This window comes from Notamacropus eugenii, chromosome 6, assembly GCF_028372415.1.
Source record: "Notamacropus eugenii isolate mMacEug1 chromosome 6, mMacEug1.pri_v2, whole genome shotgun sequence".
Taxonomy (NCBI): Eukaryota; Metazoa; Chordata; class Mammalia; order Diprotodontia; family Macropodidae; genus Notamacropus; species Notamacropus eugenii.
In genome coordinates, this window is record NC_092877.1 from 142083785 (window position 1) to 142109563 (window position 25779).

Genomic DNA, 25779 nt, shown 5'->3' on the forward strand with positions numbered 1-25779 from the left:
TAACCAAACTGGCCCTTGCTGTGCCCCTGATGCAGCTTTACCCTGTGCCTGGAATGCCTTCCTTTTTCTCCACCTTTTGGACCCCTATTTTACTTCAAACTCACCTCACATGCTATCGACTTGAGATTTTTACTCCTCCATTTGCCAGAGCTGCTCTTCAGATTACAGGAGCATTTATTTTGTGTCTATCTTCTATTAACTTATCTGTGAGTGTGTTGTTCTATCTGCCAAGTAAAATGTAAGCTCCTTGAAGGCAGGGACTGTCTCATTTTTGTATTTATTTCCCAACCATTTAGAACAGGTCCTTTAATAATGCTTGTCTGTTGGTGGACAGTCATGTAAGCATTCTTTCCTCGTGGAAGAGGAAAATAAGAATAATTTTGGTCATAAAAGACTTAGAAAAATGAGTTGATAATGTTCACACAACTAAATTGTCATCTGTGGAAATAATAGATTTTTTAAAATTGTCTGTTAGCCCAGATACTGCCACATTTTATTGTTTTAGTATATAAATCATTTTCCAGTCACCTGTGCTGCTGCACTTACCACCTCCAAATGCTATTTCTGCAGTAAAATTTCTGAGTTGTTACACAGCTTAAAATTTTTATTGTAAAACATTTTGTTGAACATGAAAAAATAGGAATAGTGTTTGAATACAGTTCAGATGATCAAGTAGTTTCTTAATATTTCCATTTCTTTCATGGAAAGTGAATCTATAGGCACACATTTCTGATTTTTGCTGCTTATTGTAGGTTTATTTGCAAGAGAAGACTTTAGGAATCAAATGCCATCAGTTTTATAGATTATTTACGCTTGGTAAAGAATTTCATTCGGGTAGAAATAGCACTTAAAAATACTCTTGTTATATGTTTAATTTTTAAGATTATATTATCTGAATACCTTCCAGCCTTTAATCTGTTATGTCATAGAAAATAAAAATGCACTGAATTGATTTCCTCAGCTGCTGGTATTTATAAGGCTTAAACAAATAACGCAAAATAAATCACCATCCACTTAAGGAGTTAAAGAGATTACAGCGGTCAGACTTTATTCTAGCATTTATCACCTACTGTATACAAGACATAATAAATCAGACGAGTCCCAACCCTCAAAAAGTTTAGGTTCTGAAGCAGTCACTGAGCATTTATTAAACTTTTATTATGTGATAGCCATGGTGCTGTGTGCTGGTGGTGCAAAGTGTGTAGAAACAGGGTTCCTGTCTTCAGGGTAATATTCTAATGGGGAAGACAACATGAAAATAACTATGGATATACGGACAGAAAGTAAATGGAGGGTAACCTTAGAGGGGAGGCAGCAGGGAAAGGTCTCTTGCAGCCAGTAATATTTGAACTGAGTTTTGAGGCCCTAAGTAGAGCATTCCAGAAATGGGGGGGGGAGGTGGGGAGGGCAGCTACTCAGAAGGCACAAAATTAGGAGATGGGCTGGTGAGTAAGAAATAGCAAGTAAGCTAGTGTGGCTTTGGCATGCATAGAGGGGAGAAAAGCATATGACTGGAAAGGTAATCAGGGGCCAAACAGGATTTTATATTTGACCTTAATTGGGAGGGGTGTGTGTAACGTAGTTGGACATGCACTTCAGGAAAATCACTTTGACAACTGCGTTACACTTGCCTAATATAGGTTTATTTGCAGTGTAGTTTATAGGCAAGATTTCTAGCAATTAAGTCATCTTTTTTTTTTTTTAATTAATTGATTTGTTTTCTGCAATCACTTCCTCAAATCTTAAATTTTCTCTCCTGCGCTGAGATGGCATGCAGTCTTATGTGTGTTTTACACATACATTCTTATTAAACACATTTTCACATTAGTCATGTGAAGGTCTCTAAGTCTATCAGAAACAGTCCTCACACTCTGTGGCTGTTACTGTGTGTAATGTTCTCCTGGTTCTGTTTATTTCACTCAGCATCAGTTCATATAAGTCTTTCCAGGCTCTTCTGAAGTCCTCTTATTCATCCTTTTTTATAGCACAATAGTGTTTCACTGCATTCATATACCACAACTTGTTCAGCCATTCTCAATTGATGGGCATCCCCTCGTTTTCCAGTTCTTGGCCATCACAAAAAGAGCTGCTACAAATATTTTTGTACACGTGAGACCCTTTTCCATTTTTATGATCTCTTTGGGATACAGTCCTGGAAGGGATATTGCTGGGTCAAAGGGTATGCACATTTTTGTAGCCCTTTGGACATAATTCCAAATTGCTCTCCAGAATGGTTGGATCAGCTCACAGCTCCACCAACAATGAATCAGTGTTCCAACTCTCCCACATCTTCTCCAACATTTATCATCCTCCTGTTTTGTCATGTTAGCCAATCTGATAGGTGTGATGTGGTACCTCAGAGTTGTTTTGATTTGCATCTCTCTAATCAGTGATTTGTTGTCAGTTTTATAGATTTATGTTAAACTTGGTAAAGAATTTATCAAGATGGATTAGAGTGACTAGAGACTTGAGGCAAGGGGGCCAACCAGAAGGCTACTATAATAATCAAGTTCTGATGGAACTAGATGTGACTGTGTAAGTGGATATAAGGGGATGTAGCATAGAGATGTTGTGAAGGTGGAAATGACCGTACATCATAACAGATTGGATAAAAGTACAGATAGGTTGAGGATAACACTGAGTTTAGAGCCTTAGAAACTGGGGGGATAGTGGTATCCTTGATAGTAATGAGAAAGTTGGGAAGAAGGGAGGATCTTGGGAGGAAGATAAAGAGTTCTGTTTTAGACATGTTGAGTTTCAGATGCTTATAGCCATTTCAAGGTATGAAAAAGATTAACTGGTAATGATGAAACTGGGTGTCAAAAACGAGACAAAGGAAAAGGATTGATTACAGGGTTTCTGCTCAACAGATGTGATTAAATTACGGGTAAATCTTAATATTTGGAGCTGAAAGGGATTTTAGGGATTATCAAGTCCCCTTTTTTTTGATGTTATGAGTACTGAACAAATACTAAAAATCAGTGAGTTCCCACCTTTTAAAACTGAAAGGGACTTCAGTACTCTTCTTCCCCAAGGTTTGGTTTTTTGTTTGTTTTGTTTTTTATGAAAAAATGTATTGAAGTGTTTAGAGAATTTTTTTTAAATAATTGGAAATATCCTGGACTACATACATCCATACTCAGTCCTACCACCTGATCAAGGGTTGTTGATACAGACAGTAAGAAAAACCTAGTTTTAGGATCCTATTTCGATTATACAGCTTCATAAACCTTGTAGGCATTTTGAGATATGATTGAGCCTGAGGTTTGGGGTGCCTTTTGGAATAGTTTAATCACCATTCTAAGAATATCCCTTATGTCTGCCTTAATATACTGGACTCTAATGAATTAACATTTGATCACTTTGGTACTGATACTATATAGTTGAATCTATTGTTACTTAAATATAACAAAATTTCACGTACTTTTTGATGTACCATATATCCTTTTCAATTCAAGTCATTTACTTATCTGTGATGTGCAATATTTCAAAATCTCATAATGTAAATATTTTTCTTCACTATTCACAATTTTTAAAATGTAAGTTCTTTGTACTCCAAAGAGGATTTTTTAAGTTCATAATTGAGCATCCCAGATGATACATCTTTAATAGTATTTAATATCTATATTCATTATGTAGGGTTTTAGTACTCTGACCTTTCAGTCTTTGCTTTTACTATTACCATTTTTTTGAAGTGCAGATAAGTTGACTCCAATCATTGTCATGTTTATTTATATATATATGTGTACATACATATATGTATATGTATGTATTATTGACTGTAAGTGAAACTCTTTCAGTATAGCAAAGTATTTGAACTGAAGTAGAAGTTAGGTTGATGATACCAGTAGAAGATTATTATTGGTAAGTAGTGTTATTATGAGGCCCCCCTAATTCTTCCACAAATAAATCCTCTTAGAAATGATCAAAAACAAACCTTTTACTTCAGCCTGTGCTGTGACAGATAAAAAAGTATGTGATAAATACAATGAAACTCCATTTAACAATACTGTGTTTTGATTCCATAACTAAAGTGAATTTAAGCATACCTTCAAATATTGTATTTTAGAATTGTGAACAGCAATGTTAACCTGCTTTATTTTGCAGAAACTGAATGCCCACATCCAAACATCATGCAAGTGTTTTATGATATGTCCACTGTAGGTAATGATGTTATGGAAAATTCATTTGAGTTATTTATTCCTCTTTGGTAATTCTGTATTTCACACTCTTATTTTTCTTTGTTGGCTCTATGACCTACTCATACCTTTTGATAATGATAAGTGACCCGTAGTTTGTCATAATTCATTTTTAATCAGTATTTTTTTCCTTTTTTGATCTAGAAGACCTGGGTTCCTGCTTCTCTTGCTTACAAAGTCATCTTTCTTACTATATTGTAAGCCTGCATTGACGAATATGGCAGACAAATTAACGAGAATTGCTATTGTCAATCATGACAAATGTAAGCCAAAGAAATGCCGACAGGAGTGTAAAAAGAGTTGTCCAGTAGTGCGAATGGGTAAGTTATTATGTAGATTATTTCAACATAAATGGAAGAGTTTAAACAAAATACTTTGGCTTAATGATAATTTCAGAAAAATTTTGGGTATAGACTTGACATTTTTCTTCTAATAGCTTTATTCCCACATAAGGGATTGCCCATGTCTGGTTTTTTTCAACTTTTCTGAGAGAAAATTGTTTTGCAGACTTGAGAATTTCTTAATAAAGAAGAAAACCTTTTTCAGACCAAATGAAAAATCTACATTGTAGCAATCTACAAGGAAAATTAATCAAGTTTATACTCCAGTTTATTGTGGAATTCTGTCATTTCTATTATTCTTACAATGCTGAGATTAGATTAGGTTAGATTAGATTAGTAGGCAGGGAGAGGGATAGATAGGTTGAATAACCTACTTCTACCTACTTTGGGTAGAAACTTTGTTATTTCCAACGCAGATTTATAACATGCTTGTACACTTAGAATTTAATAAACCTTAAGCACAGACTATGTTCAATACACTGGTTTAGATACTGGAAATACAAAGGTGAAAAAAATTAAATAGTATTTGACTATCAAAAGCTTATAGTTTAAGATGACCACTGAAGCCCCTTTCAACTCTCAAATTCTGTGATATGTACACATATAACTCTAATACAAATTGAGATATAATAAGGGCATAGGAGAAAACAGGGAGAAAAAGGAAAAATTAGAGAGGAAGTTGAAGAAGGCATCACTTTTTACATAGGGTACAATTAGGAGATTTGATGAAGAATGTGATGACTGAAGTGGATCTTACATTAACAAAAAGGATTTCAACAGGTAGAGTTGTAGAAGGAATCTGAACAGAAGCAGGAAAGGGTCAGATAAAATAGGAAAACATCTAGCAGTCTAGTTGGGCTAGCACAGAGTTCCCAATGTGAAATATTATGCAGGAAAAAAAAGATGGTATATCTTAGACAGTTGTATCAATGTCTGAACTTCTCGTCATCCTGTTCTGTCCAAAATTATAAAGTTAATATCTAAATTAGTATTATATTGTCTCATGGTTAGTATAAGTAAGTCACAGTTATTCTAGTTAAAATATTTTGTATTTGTTTCTTTATCAGGAAAACTATGCATAGAGGTCACACCACAGAGCAAAATAGCATGGATTTCTGAAACACTTTGCATTGGTTGTGGTATTTGTATTAAGGTAAATGACTTTCCCTTTGTTCTTATTGCAGAGGCTACTTTAGGCTCAAAAATAAATAAAAGCTTGTGAATGACATCACTTTTTGAGAGGCAAAGTAAAAAGGATAGTATCAAAATTTAGTAATAGTTTTCTTCCATTATATGATAATCACATAATAATATATAATAATCTTGTATGAAATGTGTTCATTATATATATGGGGAAAATTATTGCTAGATTTAGATGCTATCCTTACGTACACATATGTGCATACATATCTGTTAAAAACCTTTATAGGTTTATATATATGGTCTCAATTTTATTTCCCTTGGAAGGGGGGGACAGTATGAAGAAAAAGAATCTCCACTGGTGTTACTCTAGAATTTTTGGACATGTTCCAGTCCTGACTTGGTTGTAAATATACATTTGAATTATAAAAGTTTGAAATACTTGTATTGTTTTAACTGTGAATTTCTTAGAACTACAAAAAAATTTCCTTAACCTTTTCTGTGAAATTAATGATCTGAATTGTTCAAGTAGTCTTTTTTATTTGCTTAGGAATATTACAAGATTTTTACTTGTGAATATTATACAATTTTTCCTCCAAGAGTGATGTTCTGTACATACTAGAAATCAATATATAAAGTTTTAATATTGTTAAGTTTTAATTTGTGACTTTACACTTATTTTTTAAAATAGCAGCCACCATACCTATTAATCTCAATTAATGATGTGCTTCATTTTACATTGGCTTAAATTTGCTTTAACAGTTTTGTGAAGTACTTGAAAACTTGTAATTTGTTGGCTATGTATGATATGACTTTAGATCTTTAGGTATGTGTTTGTGAAGGATTAAAAAGTCCCTATCAGAGCACTGGCACGGGTATGTGCGTGTGTGTGTGCGTGTGTGTGTGTTCACTGACTGCCAAAATGACTGTCATACTCTTGTTTGCTTACACAAAAAGCATATTTGATGATGGTAAACTCTTAACAAGCAATGTTTTAATGTTTTCATCCTTATGGAGTTTGAATTTTTTTTTTAAATTTGTAACCTTTTATTACAGTACTCTTCGTATTGGGGTAAAAGAATGAAAGTGAGAATTCTTTTTTTAAAATTAAATTTTAAATTCTTTAAATACTCAGGGCACGTTAGGAGATATAATAATAAGATAATAAGAAGTGGGGAAGAAAGCAATTTGTGAACCCCAATATTATCTGAACTGAATAAATGAAAATTTAACATACTCAAAGAGGTTAGTTTAGAAATGCGTTAAACTCACCAGGGTAATAAGTGGGGACTGGAAAGAATGGTGGAGGGGCAATGAGACAGAATTGGAAAGGGAAGAGTCTCAAGTAAAACAAACTTCAAAGGGACGTTTATAAAGCGGGGACTAAAAGGACTTGATAAGACATGGATATCTGCATCTAGACTATGTTAAGAGAGAAAGTCCACCTTTCCTCACCTTTTTTTTTTATTTTTTTCCAAATAAGGCTTAGACTGAATAGGGACCAAAGAAAGGAAACATTTTCATAGGATATAATGGAAAGGAAAGCACACCTGTTAGTCTTAACGTTGAATGTGAAGGTAATGAACTCATTCTTAAAAAGGAAAAGGGTGGCCAAATGGAGCAGAATCCAAAAATGTGTTTTCTATAAACTAAAAGCAATAGCTTTTTTTGTAGGAGGGGCACTATGGGATGTTGTAGATTGGAGAACTAACTTGATAGTCTGCATAACCTGGCCCCACCTGTGATTGAGACTGCCTGACCCTGAGGAAGGCGCTTAACTTCTCAGAGCCCCAGGCAGTTCTCTAAGACTGTAGGTTGGAGAGCTATCTTTGATCTGCCTTTTAAGAAAAAACTCCCAACCCTGATGAAAAGTTAAAAGTCCTTGCCAAACATTTGTTATCATGTTAATATAAAGGCTAGAATTAGAACTTGTCTAAATCAATAGCTATCAAATGATTGACGATTCTTACAGTTTTTACGTTTTTGAACTGGATGAAGGTGGCATTTTTTTCATACTACAAAGCATTAAAAACACGTTCATTTTTAGGTGACAGGGCATTGAAGTGGGACTTCAAATAAGTCTTTCTGCTACAACTATATTTTTCTCTAGAATCTGATTCATAGGATGTTTATAGTTAGATAAAACAGCCTAAAAATCACTGCCCTGTTCCAGTATTACAGCTTAAAAAGATAATTTGTCAGTGTATTTTTATACTTTGTTGTATAAGGAATGAGTTGAATAAGAATTGCAGAACTTCAGAGTTGAAAGAGACTTTATCTGTCTAGTCAGTCTCTATCCCAAAAGGAATCCCTACTATAATACCCTAGAAGTTGTCATCTTGCTTCTACTTCAGAAACATAAGTCAAAGGAGAATGTTCTGTTCTGTTCCACTATTTTTGGCTATCATTAATTGTTGAGAAGTTTTTCCAGGCATCAAACCTAAATTAATTTCTGTAATTTGAGCCTCTTGCTCCTAGCTCTGTCTTCAAATCAAACAGGACAAGACTAATGAATCTTCCTTTTGACAGCCCTTCTGATATTGGGGGGAAGCTATCATGTCCTGGATTTTCTTCATGCTACACCTCTCTAGTTATTTTATCTAATCCTTAGGTAGCAGAGACTCAAGACCACTTCATCACCTCATTCTCCTTGTCCTCTCTTGACGCTCTACAAACTTATCAATGCCCTTCATAAATGACGTTGCCCAAAATTGGATGAAGTACTGAATGAAGCAGGTCTGACCTGACTAGGACAGAGTAGAACGAAGCAAAACTAGTAACTTCTTATTCCTGGAAACTTAACACTCACTGTAGTAAAATATTGTTTTAAGTGTATTTGGCTGCCATGTCACACTGTTGACTTCTTAATCTTGTAGTACACCAAATCTCTCAGGTTTGGTTTTGTTTTTCAGAGAAACTGCTGTCTGACCATGCCTTCTCCCGTCTTGTATTTGTGAATGTTTTTTAAACCCTGGAGTAATATTTTACATTTAAACTGTTAAATTTCATCTTAGATTCAGTACAGTGCTAGCTTGTCAGTATCTTTTTGGATCCTAATTCTCATCTAATGTTATTGGCTGTTCATTTTCACTTTGTGTCATCTTCAGATTTCATACAGATTTATGCCTTCATCCAAATCATTGAATTGAATAAAATTAATTCAAACAATTGATGTAAAATATTCAACATTACAGAGATAGCACAAATCTCTGGGAGACTCCACTGGAGAACCTGACAACAGGCCAGTTTCAGACTTGACTACCTCAGAGCCTGGCCATTAAACCAGTTCCAAATCCACCTAATTACATTAGTTTCTTATCTATCTCTCTTTTTTTTTTAATTTGTTCATTTTTTAATTTTCAACATTCACTTTTATAAGATTTTGAGTTGTAGATTATTCCCCTTTCCCTTCCCTCTCCTCAAGACAGCATGATATAAGCTATACATGTACAATCTTAAACCTATTTCCATAGCAGTCATGTTGTGAAAGAAAAAACAGAAGGGAAAAACTACAAAAATAGCATAAAATGCTTTGTGTAATGCTTTTCTATAATCTGATTAAACTATATTTACAGAATTTTTCTACAACCCTGTCAAAAAGGAAATAAAGTTAGTCTGACATACCCTATTCTTCCTAAAGTTATATTGGCTCTTAGTGTGCTCACTGCTTCTTTTTCTAAATGTTTAGTAACTATCTCTTTAATAAAACATTCTAGAATTTTGACAGGGACCAAAATCAAGCTCACTAGCTTATAATTTATACTCTTTTCTCTCCCCTTTTTTGAAAATTGGAACAGTATTTATCCTTCTCCAGTCATGTGGTACTTCTATCCTCATGTCTTTGTCATCGATTACTGTGGTCCAATCTGATTTTCAAGGAGTAAGACTTTGTACATCCTGCACTAACCTGTTAAATCTCCTTCCCATGCTTTCTAGAGCCTTCTAGAAGAGCTTTCTTTACCAGTTTTCTCTAAAACTTTTCCATCTCCATGACCTATCAAATAATACTGAAAATGACACAGCATTCACATCCCCTGATTACCTCAGTACCAGAAAATGTAATTCATCTGGCCCAGATGATTAAGTAAAAGGAGCAACTAGATACGCCTTTATTGATTCCTTAATTCTCCAGTGTAACTTTAACAAAAAAATTACTGTTCTGTGCTTTCCCCTCTAGCTTCAATTTATTCTGAGCTTTGAGGCTGCTGAAACTAATCTTTCAGTACCAGATATAGTATTTGAACCAGATATAGTGCTGTACATCTTTCCCCAAATCTGACATCTAACAATTACAGATACAAAGATGCTTATATACAGAAAGTATTTCTTAAGCACTTGATAGGTCCTGTATGCTTATAGATAAATATTTCTACCCTCAAGAAGCTTACATTCTAACAAGGCAAGGCAGCACATAAAGGAGAGATAGAATAAGGGTAAGGCAGCAAGTGGAGATGAGTCCAGGCATTAGTGAAACATGTCCTTCCGAAAATGGTGGGCCCATAGAATGAAATGCCAGTTGGTAAAGTCAGCCTCGTCAGCAGGCATTTATGAAGCAGTTTCTCCAGAGTAGCAGGTTAGGGTCCAGGCTTGAATGAGGTGAAGCCTGGCTGGAGGTCCTGCCTAAAATGAAGGTCCCTACCTTAGGGTAGATGTTTCTTTAAGGTAGAAAACAGGCATAAGTCCAAAAGAGTCCAGTACTTCTGTCCTCTCTAGTTGAAAGAAAGTTGCTAAATTGTGTTTGGTTTGGTGATAATGTATTTTCTATATGAATCTTTTACTTTATGTTACAGAAATGTCCTTTTGGCGCTTTGTCAATTGTCAATTTACCTAGCAACCTCGAAAAGGAAACAACGCATCGATATTGTGCCAATGCCTTCAAACTTCACAGGTATATTTTCAAGCTAGCTTTCTTTTTTATTTTGATGTACCATAAATATTTTAAAGTAAAATGCATTTGATTAAATTTATATGCCTTTCAGATTCTCAGGGTAGGAGGAAATGGAAGAAAAGTTTGTTAATTATACACCAGGTAGATGTACAGTATTAAAACTTATTGAAAATTCATTTCTTTGAGTATATAGTATGCTTTCCAAAATATGCCATATTGATTTAAATGTAGCCAGCTCTTTTTTTCTGAAATCTGACTTGCATGAGTGTGTGTTCATCCTTCGTTGCCGAAGAAGACCATGCCATCAGAGAAATAATGACATGACTTGCACTTGACTTTGTTTTGAGTGAGGGAGGGCTGTGCAGGTCATCAGCCTCACTTCTCCAAAGCCATCTGAATCCAGTGACCATTCATCAGAATGACTGGAGATGACACAGGATGAGGCCGTTGGGGTTAAGTGACTTGCCCAAGGTCATACAGCTAGTGAGTGTCAAGTGTCTGAGGTGAGATTTGAACTCAGGTCCTCCTGACTCCTGCACTGGTAACTCTATCTACTGCACCACCTAGCTGCCCCAGTGCATCCTGTAATCACTGTTATTTATAGTGTATATATCTTTCAAAGAGATCTCAGACAAGGGGTTTGACAATTAAATTTAGGAGCAGCTTTTACAGTCACACTAGTGTGAGTATATCCCTTTTTGAAATTGACCTTTGATTGTATTTATATAAGAGGCTTAGTTATAGAGTAAACCTTACATAAAATGAACTGAATAACAGAAAAATGTATACTTTTTTAGTGAGATTTTTTTTTTCTGATTGGCGTTTACATTTTTAATATAGTAGTATAGATTTGCTAATGAAAAGCTATTCCTCAGCCTGCCAGTTCTAAGGACCCACTGCTGCAGGGGGAAGGAGGTGGAATGTCTCATTGATGTGGCACTTCCTCCTTGTAAGTAAATTGGCAGGCTAGAAAAAAAAGACTGGGGGGACTTGCACCCACTATATCAGATTTTTATATATCAAAATATTTTGCTTTTTTCGTGAGCCTTATATGTTAGGGTAAAATATGTTGCTCCAGAGTGATCTCTGAAAGAAAGTTTAATAAGCAAAAATAGGAATTATGCTGGTTATGGATGCATTTCTAACAACTAACAGTTAAAGTTAATCTCGGCTGTATTTTCTAATTGCCAATAATAACTGGTGTTTTTTTCTAGTTTACCTTTCGCTTGTTACAACACATATGTGTGTGGTGCAGATGCCTTTAAAGTAGGTGACCCAGAAACAGCTTTCCCATGGCCAAGTCTGTGCTTTTAAATATTAGCGTTTTTATTTACATACACAGGTTGCCTATCCCTCGTCCGGGTGAAGTTTTGGGATTAGTTGGAACTAATGGTATTGGAAAATCAACTGCCTTGAAAATTTTAGCAGGGAAGCAAAAACCAAACCTTGGAAAATATGATGTAGGTATTGATTCTTGGTGAATATTACTGCTTTAAGGTAATTTTGTTAGCCTTTTGACAATGCCCGTAATATTGAAGAAAATGAATGAAACTCATTTCAAGTTTTATATACATAATGATTTTCTAATCATTTTAGTTTATAAACTCTATTTCAGTGGTTATTTGGGATTCATGAGCCCAAGTAATCAGTTTATTAACCATTGTCTTCATGTCAGGTCTCTCCCCTTTTCTCCTAAAGGTATAGAATTTAGAGCTAGATGGTACCTTAAAGATCTTGAATTGGAAGGGACCTCAAACCATTTAACCTAACACTCACCCCAGTGTTCTAAATTGAGGATACTGAGGCAGGGGCAAGTTACCCAAAGTTGTACAGTAAATAGCAATGCCATAATTTAAACCTAGGTCCTTTGATTTTAAATCCATTATTTTTTCCATTATATCTTTCCTCAAAGATAGAAGACAAACATTTTAAATATTCTGCATTGGTGAGACTTCTGTAAATACTTTACTTCTCTGAAGAGACTTTTGTACTTATTTGCCACTCTATTAGTCAGATCCTTTCCCAACATCCTTTCCCTGTGCTTTACAGTTAGAGTCACTGTATTCAGGTCATTTTGTGTCTTAACTTGTCAAGGATCCACCAGATTGGCAAGAAATCTTGACTTATTTTCGAGGATCTGAGTTGCAAAACTATTTTACCAAGATTCTAGAAGACGACCTAAAAGCGATTATCAAGCCTCAGTATGTGGACCAGATTCCCAAAGCTGCAAAGGTCAGTCATTTATTGGAAGAATTTGGGTCCTATAATTATTGTTTCATAACTAGAGCATACTATACGCTTTATTTGAAAACTTTGTTTAACCCATTAAGGGTCACTCCCTAGGACATTCTCCATGCACCCACCATTTCATGACATGCTCATCCCTACTGTTCACTTAATCCTAATCTTTTTTATAGAATTGGTGGGGAGGGGAGGCCAGGAGTGGATGCCCCTGCTAGGGTGTAGCTTGAGGACAAGGACCGTCTTTTCTCATTGTTTTCATCCTTGCACATAGCTGAAATTTCATAAATATTTGTTTAATTGTATTGCCCATATTATTAAAACAAAAGTGTACATCTGCATGTGTGTGTATATACATATTTCTAATACCTTCCCACAGGGCACCGTAGGTTCTATTTTGGACCGTAAGGATGAAACAAAGACACAAGCTATTGTGTGTCAGCAGCTTGGTAAGTCCTTTTTTTAAAAATGTATTTGGAGCATTAATACATGCAAAAAATTGTACTTTTGGTAGATAATACTGGATAGCCAATACTAATTAAAAACGCATTTTTAATTCTCACATTATTAATTTTGTGCATCTTAATATACTTAACCAAAAATAAGAGACTCAAAACCAGATATGAATGTAACTCGAGATAGGAATTTAGAATCAGAAAGACCAGGGTTTGATTCCTGGCCCAGCTGTTCACTAGCTGTATGTAACCACATAGGAATCATTTATCTTTTCCTAGCTGCAGCTTCATCATCTTTTAAGTGGTAAGATAATATTTGTACTCCCTAGTTCACAGAGATATGTGAAAAGCACTTTTATAAATTCCAGAGGGCTGTTAAAAAGATAAAACCATTTTTGTGCATGTTTATTAACCATCCCATTGTTACATTAAATGTAACGGTTCAGTGTTCTTTTGTTACAGACTTAACCCATCTCAAAGAACGAAACGTTGAGGATCTCTCAGGAGGAGAGTTGCAAAGATTTGCTTGTGCTGTTGTTTGCATACAGAAAGCAGATATGTATGTTAATTTTGCATTTTTTTTGTGCCTTAATTCTTAAGCTGTTTTGTAAATTTATGTTTTGTTTTAATATCAGATGAGATAAAATAGATGATAGCCCCATTTAAATGTAAGCATCATATTACTACAGATGGAGAGCATAGGATGAAAAGTTTTGCATTGGGGGAAATGTTGAAGCAATTAAATATTCATTTGTACAAAGCATCCTCATTTGACAGATGTTTGTCTTCAAGTAGGAAGAAATGTCAGGGTTTCATATATGAAACACCTAATGTAGCCACTAATTTACTAATACTATATGTTCTAGAATTTCATTTGCAAGTCAGTTGTTTGGTACTGGGGATACTTTGTCTAGAAAAACTATGTTACAATTATTGTTTGAGCACCCAAGCTAACCCCACAAAGATTGTTTAGCAAACCATAATGTAGTCACACACAGCTTAAAGTTGTAAGTAGAAGACTAGGCTATATAGGAAGGAGGAGAATGGCATAGGATTTGTTTTATCAGCCTCCACAATCTCTTTTTCCAGGCATCCATTGCCATCATGCTTCCATCTATCCATTTAAGCACCCAACTCTCAGGCTTCAAAGGATTTCATGCTTAAAGAAATTACACTTAAACACACACTCCTTTCTTCCCACAACCCCCATAAGGATAGCCATTTTTACCTCCATTAAATATTAGGAGAAAAAAAATCATGTGATTGAATTAGTTCATATTAGTGTCCTTATCTTCCTATTAGGGTAATCAGATGTTTCAGAAAGGTATTTATTGACTCCAATTAATTTCTAATTGTTGGAATTTGGGGAAGTATGGCAAACTAAAGTAAAGAAAAAAGCAGTGTCAGGGAAGATATTTTGGGTCAATTCACCTAAACTTTTCCCTGCTTTCTTTGTATCAGCTTTCTTTTTTTGACTTCTGGATCCAACAAATTTTCTAAAAATATCCCTTTTTTATTTCCTAGTGGCTTTCAAGATAATACTGTTTATGCTTGGGTGGGTGGGGAGATAGATAATCAATCTCTGTGTATACACATGTGCAATTTATAAGTCATCCTTTAAAAATGTTGAGGATTTTTTTTTTTTGTTTTCTTTGTAGTTTCATGTTTGATGAACCTTCTAGCTATCTAGATGTTAAGCAGCGGCTAAAGGCTGCCATTACTATACGATCACTAATAAATCCTGATAGGTAAGTACCTAGTATTTACAGACACTTCAGGGTTTTTTTAGTTATTTTTTTAATTCTAGGCTCCTAAAGCTTTGTCTTTATCAATGAAAGGCATTTCCACAGTAGGTATGCCATAGAATAGAATGGAATCCCCACCTAATGCCTGTCATAGAGCATATGCCCACCAGAGTGCCATTTACATGTGGGTGTCCTGTGGGAACAAGAAAGTAGGAGAGAGAAAGCCATTATTTTTCTCATAAATGGCATTTCCAGATAAGTTGAATTTATTTTATATCCTAACTGTACAATTTCTGATCAACCTAAGCATTTTTTAGCTTTAAGATGTTCCCCAAATCCTTGGAAAACATGATTATATTACTACCATTTTAGTCTAGACCCTATAACTGCATTCTTGAGTTACTTCTTAACTGATCTAGTTACTTATTTATCCCTAGTCCAGTCTATCATGCCTACTGCCATCAAACTAACTGTCAAATCTTTTATATTATTACTTTGTTGAAGAATAACAAAAGTACAGTCATATGGCCCTTTAAGATTTACAAAGCATATTGCTCATAGTGGCCCTGTAAGATATGTAATGTGATTAATTGTATCCTTCTTGTGCAGATGTGGAAGCTAAGATAAATAGACTTGTCCTTTGTCATAGATAAATGTCAGAACTGGGATTTGGTCCTAGGACTTTTATTTCCATGTGCAGTGTTCTTTCCACCATACTATATTGTTTGATAATATCTTGCATGTCTGATTAAATACAATTTCTTCATTATTTTACTTAAGCCTTGTATAATCTGACCCTAGTTTACCTGTCCAGCTGATAGACACCTGATTTAAACAGTTAGCAGCTGTGTACCAAGGCAAGAACAGCTAAGAACCATATATCGTAGCAACTTATTCTCTAGACTACCAAAAGCTATAAGATGATGTCAGAATCATATCTTTGCGGTGTGTGTGTGTGTGTGTGTGTGTGTGTGTGTGTGTGTGTGTGTGTGTGTGTGTGTGTTCACAGGAGTAGGCAGGATTCAAATTCACCCCCTAGACTGAAGGTCAAGCCACCTTGGAGACAGGCATACCCTGTCTTGCATAGATTGCCAGACTACAGATATAAACTGTAGGTATCAGAACATCAGCATTTTGAACCCGGGATGACAAAACCCTGAAAGATACAAATATCTAATTGGCATACTTCTGTGTCATGGAGGTCATTACCCTAGTTGGGAATGGCTGAGAGTGTACACAGATGAGCCTGCAACTTAATGAGTGATTAAACTGGAGAGTCTTATATGAACAGCCCATGTTGCTGCTTGTTCTTATTTCTTCTTCCTGTCTTCGAAGATGACTTTGTCCCGTTAATTCCTTGAAGCCTTGTGTTAACTTTAACTTCCTAATCACCATTGTATTTTCTCTATTACACATCTGGACAACTAGATTCTTCCTCTTCAGTACTTCTGTGTTTCCACTGATAGAAGTTGCAGCCCATCCACCTCTTCTCATGCCTTATTTGATACTATATGTCTTTACAAAAACAGTACATAGAAGAGGCTGGAAGATTTTCTCTGATTCTTGTAATATTTAACAGAAACCAGTGCGTTACCTGAGTTGTCCATAATGCCAGCCCTTGTCACACATGTCTGAATCAGACATTTTATATCACTTCTTACATGCAAATCATTGACATGTTTTACTCTATTTTCACCTACTAATTATTTCCATTGTGATTTAGGTAATGTACCATGATTAATTGTCATGTTAGCATTAACTAGAGAATATCATTGCTAAAAAAAGATCAGCTTTTGTAGCACGTAGCCTCTTGCGATCATTGAAGTGTTGCACATTTTTCGTGTCTCTTGTTCAACTTTGGGATCAACTCATTGTCCGTATACTTTGCCCTAGGTCTGTGTACTAAATATAATAACTCAGTAAATCATCCATCCAACTACATGATGTAATCTATATTGTTTCATTCATCCTCTTGGATTTTTTCTGTGTGAATTAATTCCTAGGCTGCTCTTTTGAGTAATGATAGATCTCACTCAGAATGACTTGTGTTTCCAAATTTGATGCAGTGAACATGACCTCTGTAAACTGGAGCATCTGACAGATATCTCCATCTGTATGTAATCCTTCTGTTTGAACTTGGAACAGGATGTCTTCCATAATAGCAGGTGTTTCTCTTGAAATATTTTATCGAACCCTTATTTTAACATATATGGGAAACACTTTGTAGAGAACTCCCAAAGCAGTGTTTTGCTGCAGTGAATGTTTTGGTTTGGTTTGAGGGGATAGAGAGTTTGGTTTTTTTCTTAATCAACAAATGATATGTTTAGTGTCAACGACATGATTCTGTAGAAATGGTTAGCTTAGGAAGTAGTCTATTATAGTCTACATATTTTTTTGTTTTTATCACAGAGACCCCCTATGTGTGCAAAAATCATTCTCATAGATACTTTTTTAGAGATAACAAGGTAGACACTATGTGCCACTAGTTTCTAGTATCTGCTTATTCTACATTTTTGGTAGGTAATATGATTTTCTTGGCAAAGGGAACTCTTCAGTGAGGAAATTCCCTCTGGGCAGTTTGTAGTCTTGTATAGTTGCCTGGTGACACTGAGTTGAGCTACTTGCTTGAGGTCACACAGTCAATATGTCTCAAAAGTGGGTCTTGGAACCAGGTCTTTTGATTTTATAACTAGTTTAATCTACTACATTACACCACCTCTTTTTGTGGACAATACTGTCTCTAATTCCTTCCTTTCTTGTGGAATCTTCCTTTTAGCACTTCTGAATGTTGATACTCTAAATAATCATGCATTTAAAACCATGCTACTGCCAGCACAAATTTCTTATGGATGTGTATGGTCCAATCTTCAGTCTTCTAGGTTTCATCTTCTTAAATGCTCATTTCCATTTCATCACATAGCCCTTCAAAAATTGAGGTGATAGTTTCCGTATCACTTGTAATGACAGCAGCTCACAGGGGTGGAGCCAAGATGGTGGAGTAAAAAGCAGAGAATTCCCTGAGCTTTCCCTCAGTCCTCTAAATACCTGTAAAAAAATTATTCTAAACAAATTCTAGAACTACAGAACCCACAAAATGACAGAATGAAAAAAATCTACATGTGAAGACAACCTGGAAAGTCAACAGGAAGGGTCTATTGCACTGGGCATGGAGTGGAACACTCTGGCATGGGCCACACTGGCACAGATGAGCCAGTACAGACCTCAGGGGAATGAATCATTGGCAGCTGTGGCAGTTTCCAGATTTCTCAACCCACAAGATAGCATGGAAGGTCAGTGGGAAAAACTCTGGGACCAGGGTGAAGGAGGAGCCTAGTCTGGCCAGGTCCGGCACCAGCCATGTCAGCAGAGGCTGCTTTCAGAACTCTGGGCCCACAGACCGTGGGGGATCAAGTGACTGATACAAAATCCCTGAAACCTGGGACAGTACATCCACTCCCACTGGAAACAGAGTCCTACCTTGACAGAATTAGAGGTATTTGACTGGGAAAATGAGTAAACATCATCAAAGAACTGACTGTAGAATCTTACTTTGGTGATAAAGAAGATCTGAACTTAAAATCAGAAGAAAACAAAGTCAAGGCTCCTGCATCCAAAGCTTCCAGTAAAACTATGAATTGGTCTCAGGCCCTGGAAGAGTGCCAAAAGGATTCTGAAAAGTAAGAGGAAGTAGAGGAAAAACTGGGAAGAGAAATGAGAGTGATGTAAGAAAATCATGAAAATCGAGTCAGCTGCCTGCTAAAGGAGACCCAAAATAACAGCTTTAAAATTAGATTAACCTAAATGCAAAAGAAGTCCAAACACTCAATGAGGAGAATGCCTTAAAAAGCATAATGGGCCAAATGTTAAAAGGTCCAAATGCTCACTGAAGAAAATAATTCTTTAGAAATTGGACTGGAGCAAATGGAAACTAATGACTTGATGAGAAATCAAGAAATTATAAAACAAAACCAAAAGAATGAAAAAATAGAAGACAATATGAAGTATCTCATTGGAAAAACAACTGACCTGGAAAATGGATTCAGGAGAGATAATTTTAAAACTATTAGACTACTTGACCAAAAAAAAGCCGAGAAATCATCTTTCCTTTAATATTTCATTCATATGAAAATGAATTTATTTTGTGGTACCTTCCACAATGCTGGGCATATGTAGAACTATGGTTTTGGAGTGGGAAAAGACCTCAGAGGCCATTTAACACAACACTCCTCAGATGAGAAAACTTGAGACCTGGGAAACTCAAGTCATACAGGTAGTATAGAGCTCAGTATATAAATTGAATTGAAAGGTAACACGTTATATGTGATACATGACAACAATGTAAAAGAAAAACTAGTAAAAACTGCATGTTTGTCTCAGCAAAGAGGTGGAAAACTGAGTGCTTTTTCAGACAAAGCAAGTTTTTTGATTTGTTTAGCTTGACTCAACTTTTTGGTTACAAGGGAGTGGAGAGGGTGAGTCAGTAAAAGTGATATTTTTTAAGCACAAGTTTTTAAGATGGTGCATATAACTTAAGCCACATCTCAGTCTGGTAGGATGATTTGCATTTAATATAATACATAGCTAAATGATAGGCTCTTATGAATATTATTTTCAGTATTTTATAGATAAGAAATCATGTAAAATTAGAAAACTTAAAATGCTTTATGGTTTTACTTTCAGATATATAATTGTTGTGGAGCATGATCTAAGTGTTTTAGATTATCTCTCTGACTTCATCTGCTGTTTGTATGGAGTGCCAAGTGCTTATGGTGTTGTCACTATGCCTTTTAGCGTAAGAGAAGGTAATTTAAAATTTCCTTGCTTTGTAGCCTATGACGTCTCTTCCAAATTTAGGTATAAAATATAAGATTCTCTAGCCTTACAACTACAACTATTAGAAAATACTTTTTTGTTCTTTAAAGGCTTAATCATTTGCATTTGTTTTTTTTTATAATTCAGTAACATTTTTCGCATGAAATGAAAGTGATAAAAGCTTATCAGTCAGTAGAATTTACATATTAACAGATAGGAAAATGGCTTGATGTTAAAGTTCTTCATTTGAGAGGACAATAGATAGATCTCTTGACCTCAGATTCTCTCTGTAGAATGTTTTTGTTTGGGTAGAAGGTAAATGTGATACCTAATTTCATACTTGAAGTTGTGTCCTATGAAATATTTGTTGAATGAAATGCTTCTTAAATGATTTGGAAAATCACAAAATAACTTGAATTTTTCCAAATAATTTTTTTTTAATAAATAGTTTGTAATAGTCGAGTTGCTACTTTAGGGTTAATTTTCTTACCAGCATTCTTCCTATTAATACATGGCAGCTAGGTCAGGCCTTAATTAAGTATTGGCTACAATGGATATCGATCCATAATATCAACATTTCAAAACTAAAAGTAAACTTGGTCAAGAAATATGCTTTCTGAGGAACTGAATTTATTAAAATATTTTTGAATTAGTAAAGACTACAGTTAACCACACTCAGATTTTTAAATGTTTTAAAATTACAGAATTTTTTTTCATTCTTGGGACTAAATTCTAATTTGAGATTTTTTGACAAATCAAGCAACTTTCCTGATATGTGAAAGAAGAAGGCAATCAGATACAAATAAAAAAAAGAAGATACAAACTTTTGTATCACTGAAGTAAATGTGATTTTCATTTAGAACCTGGTTTAAAATCAAAAATTAACATGGACAAGAAGAAAGTGCCAGAATAGATAAAGGTATTATGTTTATTAACCATTTAACTTCAGTTGTCCCTGGTATACAATGACAGTTATTAAAATAATGTTCACCTTTCAATATAGTTTTAAAAAATTAGTCTTTAAAAATATAAAATAATTCACTATTTTGAAATAGTTTGTTTCTTTTTTTTTAATTAAGCTTCTCTGTGTGAAGCCTGTGCACACATACATACACACATTCTCTAGTGTGTCTGTGACTGGATATTTTTGTCATGGATGATTATTATAAAACCCATCCATTTCTGCCCACATATAAAATTCTTAAATTATTTGTAGACATGACTACTGAACTTAATTTTGCCATGTTAACATTTTTGAGGTGGTGGTGTGTAGTGGAGAGAGTGGTTGTATTTGTTTTGAACAAAAATTGTGGGTTCAAACCTTTCCTCTGGCACCTACTGACAGCATGATTCTAGGCTAGTCCCTTAACCAATTTATATGCCTCTGTCCACTCCCTAGGTTTATGTACGAAGTCATAGATGTTTTGTAGAGGGAGACCGATTTCCCATGCTTTGAGTTCATCTCACACATCAGCACAGATCCTTAATGGATTTATTTAATAAATACTAATCTAATTCTTCCTTAATGTCATCCCTACCTAATCATTTCTAGTGTAGAAAGAAACTGAAAGCTACTGAAATGTTGATAATATGTGGAAGATATTTGAATTTAATATAGGAATTTCCCTTTAAGACTACATGATATCTTAAGTCATTTTAGGAATGTAGACCAAAAAAAAAATGAGATAGTGTTATTTATTCTTTATTATTATTTGTATACTAGAAATTGATGCTCTACTTTAATACTAATTTAATCCTCTTTCATGCAGAATTATTGCCTATATTTTAAAAGGCTTTATAGTATTTTATTAGGTCACTCTTTCCCCTTTTATTGATACTATTTTTATCCAACAGGTATAAATATTTTCTTAGATGGTTATGTTCCTACGGAAAACTTAAGGTTCAGAGATGCATCACTGGTTTTTAAAGTGGCTGAGACAGCAAATGAGGAAGAAGTGAAAAAGATGTGTATGTATAAATATCCAGGAATGAAGAAAAAGATGGGAGAATTTGAGCTTGCAATCATTGCCGGAGAATTCACAGACTCTGAAATCATGGTGATGCTAGGGGAAAATGGTAAGTGTTATAATAGGACAATTGAGTCTACAAGTTGTACAACAGGCTTATGTTTTTAAAGTCTCATAAGAAATACTCTTGTTGCTGGGTTATAGGTCTGAGGGTGTGGGGGTTTGGGTGGATCTTATGAAGGTTCAACTACAGATTTTTTTTGTGACAGTGATAGTGTGTATACCTTAACTTCTCACTTAAAATCTTTGTCACTCAACCCAGTTTATATGCACATTTAAGAAAGAAACCTCTTCATTAAAAATAAGATACTTTTCCTGAGCTGAGTTTTCTGTGTATAAATTGATAGGGAAGTTATTCATCTTGGATACTGACTAGGAAATAATGGATAAATTGGTTGTTCAGAGGCAACCCAGCTTAAAAAAAAAACTCCATGTTCATCTCCATTTGGAGCATTCCTTATGTGAAATTCAGGTGAGTCTACCATTGTAGACAATTTTATTGCCAACATTTATAACATTAGATTGCCATTATGAGAGTAGCTATGAAATTAATTGGCTAGCAGACATGTCAACTATTAAATTTATGATTGGAATAAAAGCACAGACTTTTTAAATGTTATCTTACACCTTGCAAAACTCAAATTCTATTTGTTGCAAAAGAAATTTAGTTTGCTTAATACACTCCACTTAATGCTTGTTGAAAGAATTATAATATGTTTGCATTCTTGTTGAAGGAAATTACAGCAAATGGAAGTGAATTTTCATTAAAATGACAGCTTATTCTCTGCATGAAAATCATTAGAAAATAATCCTGAGAAAACTTGAAATTTATATTATATACTTTTATTTTAGACCCACATTTAGGTCAGAAATGATAACCTAAGCTCAACCTGTGGTGCTCCCAGATAGACTTGCTTCTTAACAAATCCTCAAGTACAAATTTAAGTGAATATTTTTCTCTGTTACCTACAAAGCCCATACATGTTGCTTAAATGTCTGGCTTTGAAATGTTCAGAGTATGTTTATTAGTAATTCACAAAACTTAATTGTCAAAATTCATGTTTATATGTTATCTTCCTCACTTTCATTTTTGCCAGGAACTGGTAAAACTACATTCATCAGAATGCTTGCTGGCCGACTTAAACCTGATGAAGGAGGTAATGTTTAATCTTTTGCATTTATGCCAATCTCAATTGTCCAGCAAGACCATTTTTATTATAATTGTTTTCTATATTTTAGGTGAGGTACCAGTTCTAAATGTCAGCTATAAACCACAGAAGATCAGTCCCAAATCAACAGTGAGTTATTTTTATTTTCTGCTGATTAAAGGAAATCATTAGGGATATGAATCTTATTTACAGATTTGTGTTTTCCTTGCCATTCACTGTACTGGGGACAGTTATTTAAACTCTGAATGCTGTTGTTTTTTTTCTTTTAAAATTAAAACAGGGAAGTGTACGCCAGTTATTACATGAGAAGATACGAGATGCTTATACTCACCCACAATTTGTCACTGATGTAATGAAGCCTCTGCAGATTGAAAACATCATAGATCAAGAGGTACTGCACTCTGAAATTTTTTTTTCCTTTTCATATATTCCTGTTACTACAACACAGTTTACTAAACCCCTTCTCCGCACAGGTGCAGACATTATCTGGGGGTGAGCTACAGCGAGTGGCTTTAGCTCTTTGTTTGGGCAAGCCTGCTGATGTCTATTTAATTGATGAGCCGTCTGCATACTTGGATTCTGAGCAGCGTCTAATGGCAGCCAGAGTTGTCAAACGGTAAATTGTCTTGCCCATTAGAGTGTGATTTGCGGGTATGTGTACTCATACACAAAGGTGCTTAACAAAACTTTGAATATGCTTTTTTGGTGCCCCTTCTGAAGCTATATTGAAAAAAAATTGAAAATTTTTTTGTTTTAGTTTCATTCTCCATGCAAAAAAGACAGCCTTTGTGGTAGAACATGACTTTATCATGGCCACCTATCTAGCGGATCGGGTCATCGTTTTTGATGGCATTCCATCTAAGAACACACTTGCAAACAGGTAAAATTGGATATTTATATAAGTTAATACACATTTTTACAAATATGAATTGCCTTCCCAGAAATTTATAAAGCATGTAAGTCCTTCAGGATCTCTGAATTTTCCATTTCTTAAGGAAATGTAAGTGCACGGAGTGTAACATAGAAGTGACAGGCTTTACCTGCATAGGACCAGGCCTACAATGTTCAAATCAAGTAAATAGAATTCTAGAATGCTAGGTTAATCTGTTATTTTTTTCTCTATTGAATCTCTTTTCTCTCCTAAAACAAATTGTTGAATTTGAAGCTTGATAAGACATAACTTATATGAAACACTTTGATAAGGCAGTAGTTTCATCTTGTATGTCTCTGTTATCTGGATGAAGAACACAGGTCATGGTTATATTAAACAAATCTAATTTAAAAATCTTATAAATCTGCTGTTCTTTACAGAGTGTGACTTTAGCAGATATTTTCTTGAACCTCAAAGATGCAGTTGTATTTCAGTAAAAGTCAATATTCATTTTCATTTGTGTAAAATTTTGTCCAAATATTTTTTTTCTAGTCCTCAAACACTTTTGGCTGGTATGAATAAATTTTTGTCTCAGCTTGAAATTACTTTCAGAAGAGATCCAAACAACTACAGGCCAAGAATAAATAAACTTAATTCAATCAAGGTACGTGGGAACATTGTCTTGAAGAAGGTACTAAGATCATTTTATGAGATGTTGATGGGGAAAGAAATTAGACCCAACAAATCCTCTAGGGAAAGAAAATTGCTGTCATTTGAAGCATTTTAGTTCAACTCTGTTGTTTATATCTCTTTATCATTGAGCATTAGGCCAAAGTTTGTTATTGTCTCCATCCATTTCCCTATTAAGATATTTTAATGAATTAGATCTTTTAGTTCCAGTGAGGCGAGGGATCATAGATTTGGGTTCCATTTGGGAAGATTTATTGAATGCATCATAGCAAGGATATCAACATTACTGGAAAAATACATGATCATTATTGAACATACATGGTGTCTGATTTTGAGCTTCCTTGAGGGTAATAACTACACATCTCATTTGACTCTAGATGCATCAAGCATCACTTTCTTTTACATTTGCTCTGTTGAATTAATGTGTAGTGTAAAACTTTATAAAGTCATAACCACTTTTTAAAAATATTACATCACATTTTTCTTCTTAAAGACCCAGGCGGGGGTAGATTTGTACAGGGTAGTTGGAAGGAGCTTCCCAGAAAGAGAAGTTGTATCTAAGCTGTAAGCCAGAAACATCCCCATGAGAAGAGGCTTCTTCAGGTGTTGGTTGGGGGATAGATTTCATGAAGTGTAATCAATAAAGTGTATTGATTCCTGGATTGTTTTTCTTTTTCCTATAGGATGTTGAACAAAAGAAGAGTGGAAACTACTTTTTCCTGGATGATTAAGCTGACATTTAAATAATACATTTCTACAACTAAATATAATCGGAATTTTTGGTGTATAAAACTTTAATCAGGTTTTAGAATGCCCCACATAATCTGGAGTTTGAAATAGGATTTACTTTATCTAACATCAGAAACTAGTAGCATTGTATATTATTATGCTCTAAACATCAGACACTACCACTTTTATGTACTCATTGACAAAGCCATTCTCTATGTAACGTTCTAAGATTTCAAATTATATGAATTACCTCCAGATTTTCAAAACTTATGGGGAGATTTTCGCTATAAGTGTAATTTATTCATGTACCAAATGCTGACCAGTGTTTCCAATTTTAAAAATCTTTAAGAACTGTTTTCTGTACAATATGGTTTACCCTCGTATGTCAAGATATAGAAGAAGCTGCTTTTAAAAAGCCAGTCAGAGACTCTTAAGGTGAGGATTTGATAAATAAACATCCATCAGAAGTATA

The 25779-nt window shown here is 34.7% G+C and overlaps 1 protein-coding gene across 3 annotated transcripts in view; it reads left to right on the forward strand.

Moving 5' to 3' along the window:
• Positions 1-25779, forward strand: part of ABCE1 (ATP binding cassette subfamily E member 1) — a 28431-nt gene extending 2652 nt beyond the window's left edge. Inside the window, exons 2-18 of one of the 3 annotated variants that reach the window (XR_011969713.1) lie at positions 4344-4519; positions 5608-5693; positions 10471-10568; positions 11911-12028; positions 12663-12800; positions 13189-13258; positions 13727-13823; positions 14923-15012; positions 19690-19811; positions 21676-21897; positions 22946-23005; positions 23088-23146; positions 23298-23408; positions 23491-23668; positions 23775-23897; positions 24441-24552; positions 25262-25779. Coding sequence is in view for 2 of the 3 variants with exons in the window: in XM_072621157.1 (XP_072477258.1) it covers positions 4417-4519; positions 5608-5693; positions 10471-10568; positions 11911-12028; positions 12663-12800; positions 13189-13258; positions 13727-13823; positions 14923-15012; positions 19690-19811; positions 21676-21897; positions 22946-23005; positions 23088-23146; positions 23298-23408; positions 23491-23633; positions 23775-23897; positions 24441-24552; positions 25262-25309 (1800 nt within the window). In the remaining variant the exon portion in view is untranslated. The remainder of the gene's footprint in view (positions 1-4343; positions 4520-5607; positions 5694-10470; positions 10569-11910; positions 12029-12662; positions 12801-13188; positions 13259-13726; positions 13824-14922; positions 15013-19689; positions 19812-21675; positions 21898-22945; positions 23006-23087; positions 23147-23297; positions 23409-23490; positions 23669-23774; positions 23898-24440; positions 24553-25261) is intronic. The other 2 variants (XM_072621157.1, XM_072621158.1) reach the window with 2 other exon arrangements.